This window comes from Brachyhypopomus gauderio, chromosome 19 (genome assembly GCF_052324685.1).
Source record: "Brachyhypopomus gauderio isolate BG-103 chromosome 19, BGAUD_0.2, whole genome shotgun sequence".
NCBI classification, from domain to species: domain Eukaryota; kingdom Metazoa; phylum Chordata; class Actinopteri; order Gymnotiformes; family Hypopomidae; genus Brachyhypopomus; species Brachyhypopomus gauderio.
Genome location: NC_135229.1, coordinates 16,107,307 through 16,118,420, shown reverse-complemented (window position 1 = coordinate 16,118,420; position 11,114 = coordinate 16,107,307). Strand labels below are relative to the sequence as shown.

The 11,114-nt window shown below is 45.8% G+C and overlaps 1 protein-coding gene across 2 annotated transcripts in view; it reads right to left on the bottom strand.

The window, feature by feature from the left end:
• Positions 1-2,683: 2,683 nt before the first annotated feature.
• The window catches only part of coq3 (coenzyme Q3 methyltransferase), a 39,306-nt gene continuing 30,875 nt past the window's right edge, over positions 2,684-11,114 (bottom strand). Inside the window, exon 2 of one of the 2 annotated variants that reach the window (XM_076981290.1) lies at positions 2,684-11,107. In XM_076981290.1, coding sequence (XP_076837405.1) covers positions 10,941-11,107 — 167 coding nt within the window. In that variant the 3' untranslated portion in view covers positions 2,684-10,940. The remainder of the gene's footprint in view (positions 11,108-11,114) is intronic. The other variant, XM_076981293.1, reaches the window with a different exon arrangement.

Below are 11,114 nucleotides of genomic sequence, written 5' to 3'. Positions count from 1 at the left end.
GGGCACCATGCACACTTATCTATGCGTGAATGAAGGAGTTAACAATCTCAGAAGGTTTCTTTGTTTTCACAATGCTTCCAGCACTAAAATGTGTGAAATGGTCGATTATATGTAGGTACCATAAGCCTGGTTCCAACTCGTGCAGGTCTACTGCTACTGTTCCGTTGTATTCTGAGGCCAAAGGTAAACCTACAATTGGATGATCTTTTGTAGGCGATCTGCAGAAGCATGGCCAAACTGTTTGTGAAGTTTCAGGAGAACTTTGTGCTTCTCATCAATGGACATGTTTTCTGTTACTGTAAGGACTTCATCTTCTGCTTCACCTTTTGTATCTGATGCCATATCAGTGATGGTGAGGACTTCAACTTCAGTGTCACTCTTTGCAGCATCTTTGTCTCTGATGTCTACACAGTAATGGCCAGAGCTTGTGAACTCAAGAGGTACAGGTTGCCTGAACATAACAGCCCTGTCATTTTTCATGTCCAAAATGGTGCCAGCTTTCTTCAGGGATGCTTTGTTTAGCAGCAGAGGGATATAAGCTTTGACCACTTCAGTTTCAACATGGCATTTTGTCTGTCCTATTTCAGCAGGTAGCTTCACGTTTCTGGTGGAATATACCAGGTTTCCATCTCCAAATCGAAATGGCCTGCAGGTAGGAATTTCCGTTTTCTGCAACTGTTTCACTTGGCTTGGGCTGAGATCTCTCACATAGCTTTCCAGCCACTTCTCCCCACATACAGTACGAGTGCAAGCAGTGTCAATAATAGCTGACCCCAGGGATTCAGCCAGGAAGATTTCAGAGCCAGACATAGAGGCTTTTGTAAAAACACTCCTCAACTGGATCTTTTTCAGTTAATTTTACATATTCACTTTTCTTATGAGGACAGTCTTTCACCCAATGACACGTGCTCTGGCAGATTGCACATCTCAATCTCCTACCGAATTTATCCAATGGGTTCGTACCTGCTAAAGGTTGCTTCTGTCTGTGTAGTGTGCCGTCTTCCTCGTCCTTGTGGACTTTGATCTCCAAAGAACGCTACATCCTGCTGATTCTCTTGAATTCCGTTCAGTGAGCTTGTCGTTTTCCCTCCGAAGATCCTCTAAAGCGCCGATTTCATGTCACTGAACGTTAAGTCTTTGCACGCCGTTAGTGCAAGTTGCCTGTTTTTCACATCAAGACAAGCAGTATCCAAGAGCTTAAATGCTAACACAGCGTCTGGTAGAGTCATACCGTACTTTTTCATACAATTATATCGCTGCTCAAAGTCAATAATATAGTCAGACATGGACAGTGAACTGTCTTTTGTAATTCTCTCAAAATGTGAATACGCTTCATATGTGCGATCTTTTTCCTCCCTGAAAAACACATCCAATCCAGCTAACAACGTAGTCATACTGGTATCCTTGTCCAAGTCGGCTGCTGGAATTTCCATGGCGATTTCCCGGGCTCTTCCTTCTAGCCCCAAAGCCACGGCAAGCGCCTGCTTTTTTTGTCCAATTTTGTAACACGTGTCCATACATTGATTTCATTTTTCCAACATTCATACAGTCTTGACTCATCAAACTTCGGCGGAACTTTGTAACTAGAGGCAGCTATCCTCTGCTACCAATGTTAAACGCAATAAACACGACGTTTATAAAGTTAACTACTTTATTTCTTAGCAGAGCAACACCAGCGAACCGCCATGAACATAACAGTCGCCAAAAAGAAACCGTCCACTCGAACATTTCCTTTTCCGGGCCATAGGGTAAACACAAAAGGGACAATATAAGTTAACAGTAACCCCCTGCCCTGAACATTTGCAGCATTGCAGTACCCCATTATTGCTGGTAGTCGAGCCTTACAATAAACTTCAGACAAACATTAAAACTGAGCAGCGAAATACCGTAAAATTAAGCATATAGGCGCAATAGTGGGCAGTCATGGCCTGGCGGTTAGGGAACTGGTCTTGTGACTGGAGGGTCATGGGTTCAATTCCCAGACCTGAGGCCATGACTGAGATGCCCCTGAGCAAGGCCCTTAACCCTCAATTGCTCACTTGTATAAAAAATGAGATAAAAATGTCAGTCGCTCTGGATAAGTGTGTCTGCCAAATTCCATAAAATGTAAATGTAAAATGAAAATGCAATCAGATTTAAAGCACGGATGAATTGCAAAAGTGTGGATAGCTTGACCGTGGTCAATAATGGTGGGTGTAATTCCTTGCTTGACAAGAAAGTATGACAGAAGATATGAATCATACCCTCTAGCATTGTGCGCTATGAACATGTATCCGGGGAATTTCTTCCTTCTTTATCTGTCGAGGAAAAGCTTCATGCAGTCCTCTCCAGAGGCGGTCCAGGTATATCCTTTAATAACCCATACAGCACAAAGTTAGCAACATGGGTACCTGATGCCTGGTGACACTCCAGATCAGGGCCGGCGCTTGAGGGGGCATTGCCCCCCCAAATTGTGTCTTTGCCCCCCCAAGCACAATGCAAGCAATGGCTATTTTTAAAATTATCTCTGAACCTATCACAAAACCAATGCATTTTGAACCAATGCATTTTGCTTTACAGCATGAAGATATTTCCTTGCTTATTGCCAGGGGCGTTGCCTGGGTATGTAAAGATCCTGGGCTCAGCCCAATTTTATTATATATATATATTGTTGGGAATTTTCTTCTCTGGACCCAGACGGGCCCCAACACCGCCCCGATGAACCGACTGGTTTTTGACTGAGTGGTCCAAGCAAAGTCTTGACAACAAAAGTTCTTTTAAAATGATTTATATAGAATATAATTGAATGCAATATAATAGAAGTATACGTGGTACAAACTCTTCAGTGCACTGGTGCTAGTTGCCTAGGAATCTACCTAACCCAAGTGGATCTCAGCAGTGTCCAAGCGAAAAAGCCTCTCGTGCTGGGCGATGTCCTTTCTTTCATACTCCCTGTCCATAAGTTTCGATTTGTTAAGTTTCGATAACTCCCCAATCCTGGCTGCTCTCCATGGAAATTCACCTGCTCCTCTTCTCCCAGCCTGTGTGCCTGGTTATCTAAAAACTGCTTGCTACACATCCTGCACTGAATAGGCCCCTTCTGTTCTCCTCAAGGCCACTGAGGCCTCCTTACTCCTGCTTTCCCACAGTCTTCCTGAAAAACACTAAATTGACACATCAAGTTATTAGCCTTTAATTTTCTTTTTTCCAACATTCCCCCTTTTAGACCAAAACATTGGTCTAACTCTAGTCTAATACTAAAATCTATCTAGCCCAGTGCACTTATTAAAAGAAAGACAATCATAAAAATCCCTAAATGTGTATACATTCATAGTGTGACTATGTCAGTTAGTACAACGTCTATGTGTTCTTTTATGTGATTTGTGGGTTCTGGATCACTCCCCAGTCGTGGGCCGAGACCTTTCAGACTATTCGGAGATGCCCCCCTTCATCTCCCACGGTCTCGTGATTTGACGTCGTCCCCGAGACCCAGGTCCCGCCTGGTGGGAGATCACCTCGACCCGTTCTATTAATGTGCCCATGTGTCATGCATATTACTTTTAAACTAGTGAATCAGCTTTCATGTGCTGTTGGTTGTGCTCTAATGTGTGGTGCGTCTTCATTCTTCATCAGTCGCTGACGCTGCCAATACCTACAAAGCAAGCATAATTAATCAAAAACAACAAGTTTTTCACACAGAATCGTCTTCTTCAGATGATATGTCATCATCATCCTCCGCCATCAGTGGCAGTGTATGGTGGTGGGTTCTTTGCGTCCCCCTTCTCAATCGCGGCTGTGATCAACCTTTGGGTGAGAGATCTGATACATGGTATACAACAACATCCACAAATAACAACAATTGCAATAAACACTGCTACTGACATAAACAAGGACATAATTAGTGCCTTCCATCTCCCAAACACCTTCGTGAACCACTCCTCCATGGGGTTACTGATACCTGAGGCCTCCTGCATCTCCTTAGATAAAGCCTTCAGTCCGTCCAGAGCTCTGGTCACCGACCCGTCCGGTGCGGTGTTATTGGGAATGAAGGTACAACAGTTGTCGCCAAACATGAAACATACACCCCCTTTTTCCGCCAGGAGCATATCTAGAGCCATTCTGTTTTGTACGGCCATCAGTGAGGTAGCTCTCAGTTGTTCGCTCAGCCCCTCTATTGCGTCTCTCGTTAGGTTGGTTAATCTCAGCACATTGTAATGGACAAAGTTGATCCTATCTACATTCTTGTTCGGTGTTACTGGAAACAAGGCTGATATAATTGGAATGTTCTCAAAGCCCGTAGCTATTTGATCAACTAGCTTGTATTCATTGGGAACCCCCCGAGGCACTCCTATGGAGTCAATGTATGTTGGTGACCCTATGGACAAATCAAAGGCATCACGCTTCTTTCTCCCTTGGGCTATAGCAGGCTGCGGTGTGATTTCCCTCAGCCCTATCATTGTTATTGGTGTGATTAGTCTTACCATAGCACAGATTGCTTTAGCTCTTCCTGGTATTAATGCCAACAGAGTGTGTCCTCCGCAGTACCACCAGATCCCTGCCCGGGCTACTCTCCCTATCCCCGGGACCTTCGTTGTGGCGTTACACCAGTCAGGTTCTATTTCTCCCACACTCATGATTGCGTCTTTCTCTGTCAAGTTAAAACATTGGTACTGTCCTTTAAGTTTTACTGGCACGAAAGGAGCGTTACCTCCTTCCAAATTTTTGACATATGGAAAAATACTGTCCAGGCTGGAACAATTTGAGGTCGTAATTGTTGTATTTGTAGGTAGGAATGTAATAAGAGACCAAATAAGCACGAAACACACTGTAATACGAACGTGGTTCTTTTTACTTCACTTTTCTTCTTCTACTCTGAACATTGGCTCTTTTTACTCACACAGCGACACCTGCAGGCAGGAGTATACTACACAACATATTTCCCCTTTTGTAGAAAAGCATAGTTACCACACAAGAACTGTATGCTAGAAATTCCAATAACATGAATGTAAAGCATAAACAACATGTACAAACAGAATGAGCCATTTTTCTCAAACAAGCATTTTCTCTTAAGAATTGTTTCATATGTTACTATGAAGTAACATAGTCCTTAGCCCAGAATGGAGCACGACGAACCCTACGCAATTGATTTGTGTCCGAATGTTCAGATGACACAGCACAAGGTGTATGCACCCCGTGTGGCACGTAGTTATCCTCAGGCACCATCAACATGGATGGAATAGCAGGGGGCAAGGATGTAGGGGCGAGGTGTGCAGCATTCCACACTTTCCCATCAGACAGAAGGTAAGTAGCTGGACCACGCTTTGCAATGACTTTATAAGGGCAACTGAATTTGGATTGTCCTTTGCTGACAAATCCTGGTTTCCTAATGCGAACATAGGAGTCCACTTGAATGCCAGGAGCAGTAGCCGCACGACGCTTGTCTGTGTACTCTTTTGCTTTTTGCTGCTTCCTTTGGACTGTCAGCTTCCAGGTCTTTGCGGACTTTGGAGGAGCTACGGCCGGAAGATCTCGAACATGAAGTTTTGTGTGCATCGGGCGGCCGTGTAGCAGTTCAGCAGGAGAGCACGTAGTGATGGTATGACGTGTCGCCCTGTATGTGTGCAGGAATTCAGTGACAAAGGGTTTCCATGGCTTACCTTCAATAGTAGCAGTTTGAAGGCAGTCCTTAAACACTCTGTTGAATCTTTCAATTTCCCCATTGGCTTGAAGAAAGTACACAGAGCTGCGGCAGTGTTTAATGTCCCTCCTAGCAAGAAAACTTTCAAACTCAGAAGCGGTGAATTGCGGACCATTGTCTGATACCACTTCACGCGGATTTCCTTCTCTGCTGAATACGACTGAAAGAAATGTAATGACTGTGGCAGAAGTAACTTCAGACATAAATGCCACCTCCGGCCATTTGCTGTAATAATCGATGAGTGTCACCGCATAGCGGCAGTCATAAGCCGCTTGGTGGAAGGGACCAACAATGTCAATGGCTACCTTCTCCCACGCCGCTGTAGGAATAGGCACTGGATGGAGTGGTGCAGCGTGTGTTATAGCAGTCTTGTCATGCTGCAGGCATGTAGTGCATGTTTTAATGGCATTCTCCACTTGCATGTCCATACCTGGCCACCAGTAGAGGTCTCTTAAACGCTGTCTAGTCCTGACAATCCCTTGATGCGTGTCATGTGCCAGTTGAATGAACTTAGGCTGCAACACTGCAGGTACTACCACACGATGAGTGCCGCGGATTATGTAGCCCTCTTGCACAGCTAGTTCGTCTCGTAAGCGGTGAAAGGGAGTAAGAGCTGAATCCATACCTTTAGCAGTACGAGGCCAACCTTTCGTTATGTAGGCCTTAACCTGGTGCAACACTGGGCACTGATCAACAGCATGCTGGAGTTCCTCAGCTGTTACAGCAGCGAACGCTGGCGACACCACTGCAACCATTTCAGGCTCTTGTTCTTGTTCCTCCTTCGTACAGGGTAATGGCAAACGTGATAAGCAGTCAGTAGTTACATTTTCTGTTCCAGGCTTGTAGACAATGGTATAATTAAAACACAGCAAGCGTGCAGACCATCTAGCAATTCTCATACCTGCTCTACCAAGACCTTTTGTAGACAGCAAGGTCGTTAGCGGGTTGTGATCTGTTTTCAGGGTGAAATGACGACCCCAAAGGTAGGTGCGCCATTTTTCTGTAGCCCAAACACATGCCAGGGCCTCTTTCTCAGTCGCAGAGTATTTACGCTCAGATTCAGACAGTGTCCTGGAGGCAAAAGCAACCGTCAGTTCAGTGTCTCCATGCCACTGTGTAAGCACAGCACCTAAACCATAATCTGAGGCATCTGTTGTCACAGTAGTAGGGCATGAGGGATCAAACAATGCCAGTGCATGGCTGGTAGAAATGATCTGCTTCACCCGAGAGAAATTTTCATTTGCCTCATCTGTCCAACAGAATCCAGTAGCTTTCCGCAACACAGCACGGAGCGGTTCCACCAAAGTGGCATAGTTGGGAATGAACTTAGCATACCATCCCGTCAGTCCAAGAAAAGAACGTAGCGCATGTGCATCCTGTGGAGGCGGAGCTTGTGTCACAGCCACAACATGCTCTGGATCTGGATGCAGACCAGTAGCTGAAATTACATGTCCTAAAAATGGAAGCTCAGTTTTTCTGAAGGAGCATTTCTCCATGTTGAGTTTAAGACCACTGTCTTGCAGGCGATGTAGCACGGCACGAAGTCTCCTTTCATGTGTCTCTGGTGTGTCAGCATGAATTATGATGTCATCCAGATAACATTGAACACCGTCCAATCCATCCAACATCTGTGACATCATTCTCTGAAACGCACTAGGAGCCGAAGCCAGCCCGTACGGGACCCGTGTAAAACGAAACAGTCCGTCATGCGTAATAAACGCTGTAAGGTCTCTACTGTCCTCATGTAAAGTCACTTGGTGATATGCATTCTGCAAGTCAATGGTCGAAAACACGGCTGATCCCCTGAGTTCTGTAAAAACTTCTTCGATATGCGGTAGCGGGTGGCTATCTATCACAACAGCCTTGTTTGGCTCTCTCAGGTCAACACACAACCTGATTCCTCCCGACTTCTTTTGAATGACCACTATGGGCGAGACCCATTCAGAGGAGTCTACTTTCTCAATGATGCCTTCCTTTTCCAGTCTCTTTAACTCTTGTGAGACAGAGTCACGCACAGCAAATGGCAGTCTACGCAGCTTTTGTTGCACAGGCGGCACATCCGAGCGTAGTTTGACTTTGTGTACAAACCCTTCAGCTACACCACAAACATCAGTGAAGTCGACAGCAGCAGTACACCCAGCCGACGGCCTAACACAGCCATCTCGTATTTCAAGTTGCAGCGCAGTGAACAAATCCATGCCAAGCAATGGAGTTCCTTTCTCCACAATGTAAAAATCCACTTGTGTACAGTGAGCAGAACATGTAACACTGAGAGTAATGCACCCCAGCACAGGAATATGCCTCTTCATGTATGTCAGCAGACTAACTTTTGGGGTAGAAAATGGCAGAGTAGAAAAGTATTGTCTGTAAATCTGCTCAGGCAGAATTGAAACAGCAGAACCAGTATCTACAAGCAAATCTACTTGAATGGACTGTCCATGATCATCACTCAGAGTCACTTTACAGGTGAGCTTCTTTCTTTGCTCAACAGTGAATGGGGTTGTAACGCTCAGAACTGTAAGGTCTGGTGTGGTCACTTCTTGTACATTGCATGCATTTCCTGAATTACGGCAAACTCTTGCAAAGTGGCCAATTTTTGCACACTTCTTACATGTCACTTGCTTCGCTGGACATTTTGGGTAATTTGCTAGGTGTGAAAGTGAGCCACAGCGATAGCATGACTTATTCTGGGCAGTTCGGTGGCAATTGGATGCTGTTTGCTTTTGCGTCAGCTCAAACTGGGAAGGTCTACGAGGCTTTGCAGACGCATAAGAACGTGCATGTACAGCCTTGACCACGACATCGCCTGGGCATGTCATTGCTTTAGCCTCAGTAGCCGCCGATTCCATTTGTCCCGCAATTGCAATTGCCTTTTGTAAGGTAAGGTCAGTCTCCAGAAGCAAACGCTCACGAACACGAGAGTTGCATGTTTTCTCGACGAGCTGATCCCTTATCATGTCATCCGCTAAAGTACCAAAGTCACAGTGCACAAGAAGTCCACGCAGCGCAGCCACAAATTGGACGACCGACTCACCTGGCCTCTGACTGCGTTGACGAAATTTGTTGCGTTCAGCCACCACATTGATCTTGGGCACGAAGAACGACTCCAAGGCTTCTAACGCAGCAGCGTAAGTATCATCCCCCACTTCCAAAGTGTAGAAGATGCGTTGGCCCTCTGTACCGAGGCAGTGTATGAGTAGCGCTCTTTTTCGTTTCTCTGGAATGTCGTCTTGACCAAGCGCCAGAATGTAGTTATCGAACATACGAATCCAGGAGCTGAATGTCATAGACGGCTCACCGGGAGTCTCAAGAAAAGCAGGCGGTGGTGGAAGTCCAAGTAAAGCCATCCTCGTCGCCAATGTGTTGTATTTGTAGGTAGGAATGTAATAAGAGACCAAATAAGCACGAAACACACTGTAATACGAACGTGGTTCTTTTTACTTCACTTTTCTTCTTCTACTCTGAACATTGGCTCTTTTTACTCACACAGCGACACCTGCAGGCAGGAGTATACTACACAACAGTAATACTTTTCACCTTAGTTAAATTCAACATACACTGATATCCTACTGGATCTGTTTCAGGATTCAGTGGGGCTGGTGAGGTCATTAACGCGGGTCGGGCCGCTGCACAGGCCACACAACCTTCTAACCCATTTTCTCTACTGTTTTGTTCTAGCCATGACAACCACAAATTCGAGCTGCTGTAACCGGTTGCTAATTCTATTAACTGCTGGGACGATAATTTAGTGAAATCTGTGGTTAGAGTGAACTTGTCTGCTGAATCCTCCACCTCTTTTATTTTTGCCTCAGGTTTTGCTGGGCTGAGTGGCTTGGGTTTGGCTAAATAGCTGAGTTTAATTATTCCCCATATGTCACGTCCTGATTGCTCCACCCCCAGGGTGAAGTACAATGGTCTGTTATTACCCCATATCTGCCCATTCCATCTGACAGAAAAAGTTACTGGATTTTGGGACACGTGATAATCTCGCTGAAACGACACATCGACCCACCATTTGCTCAAGGAGGTCGTGGACGGGTTACCTTTCTTATCTCCTAATGTCGGTTTCCATCTCCCCGAGTACTTTATCACTGACCCCCAACCAGGACACCAGTCTGCACTATAGAAACTCCCCCTTCCTTGACAGCCCGCATTAACTTGATTGGTCCAACATATGTACAAATCACATCCTCTGTATGAGGCATTGGCTCCCCCGCAGTCCACTACCTCACATAAGTCAAAAGTCCAGCTCGAGGCTGTACCATCTCTATAACTCAACTCCACACCTCCGTATGTCCGTACACACCGGTCCTTGGACTGTCCTACTGGCCTGGTTCCAGCTTCTCTTGGTTTTCTTACTTTAAAGTCTATTTTCTCTGGTTTGGTCGCGTTTACTAGCGGGTTAGGGCTGTGGATCTCATCGGGCCTCACCTCTTTGCAGGCAGTGTGATTGTCGTCCCACCGACACAAAGTTACGTTCACGTTATTGGGTTGTTTCTGATTTCCTACACTAAATATCACCACCGCTCCTATTATCACCGCGGCTAGAAATGTTCCCCCCATAGCCAAGTCCATGTTCTCAAAGTTAATCTCCCTACTCTAACATATTGTTGGTACTGAGCCTCATCTGGACGTCCCACACGTCCCGACAACATGTCTCTTATTTCCCACAGTTCCATCCTAGGATGGAAGATGGTGCACTACCACCTTGGTACCGGTTGGTTTAAGTAAAGTTTTAATGATTGGTTTCACAGTCCTCCAGTCTAATCCGTCTAGTCCACAACCCAGCTTCGGTATGGCTAGAGTGTTAATGTTCAATGATATTAACAATGTGGCCAGGTGTTGTATGCTTGAAATCAGATCTCCTAATTCTGGCTTCTCCCTGTAGTATCTTTTGGTCACTAAATGGAATATAATGTGTGTCTGTGTGGTTTGTGTGGCACACTTGCCTATGGGCACCTTGGCTATACCTGTAGTGCCAAACGCTTGTCTGATCTGCAGAGCCACTCCAGCTCCCAGGTTCAGGTCCGCGCTCACACAGTGTGCTATAGCCTCACAGTCAGTCTCCAACAGGTCTCCTTCACCTTCCTCCCACCAGTCCTCGGCTGTGATGTATTCTCTGTAAAAAGCTACACTGGGGTCGGTACTCACCACCAACTCCTTCCCTGGGGCTTCTCCTGTCTCCTCCAGGTGTGTCTTGATCTCTCCTGTGGTTCTTGTTGGTTCTTTTGCTGCAACACAGTGTGAAATGTGGTACCAAGTCTTACCTTTGTCTTTCCTCACTTTCACTGAGTGCTCGTTGGCACCTTCGACCTCCCACGGGCCTGTCCACCGTGGCTCGTTCCACTTCCTCTTGTGCACCTTGATCCTTACCCAATCCCCTGGCTTCACCTTCACCTTGGGTGATTCCAGGTCTTCTTCTCCTTTTTCCTGTTGA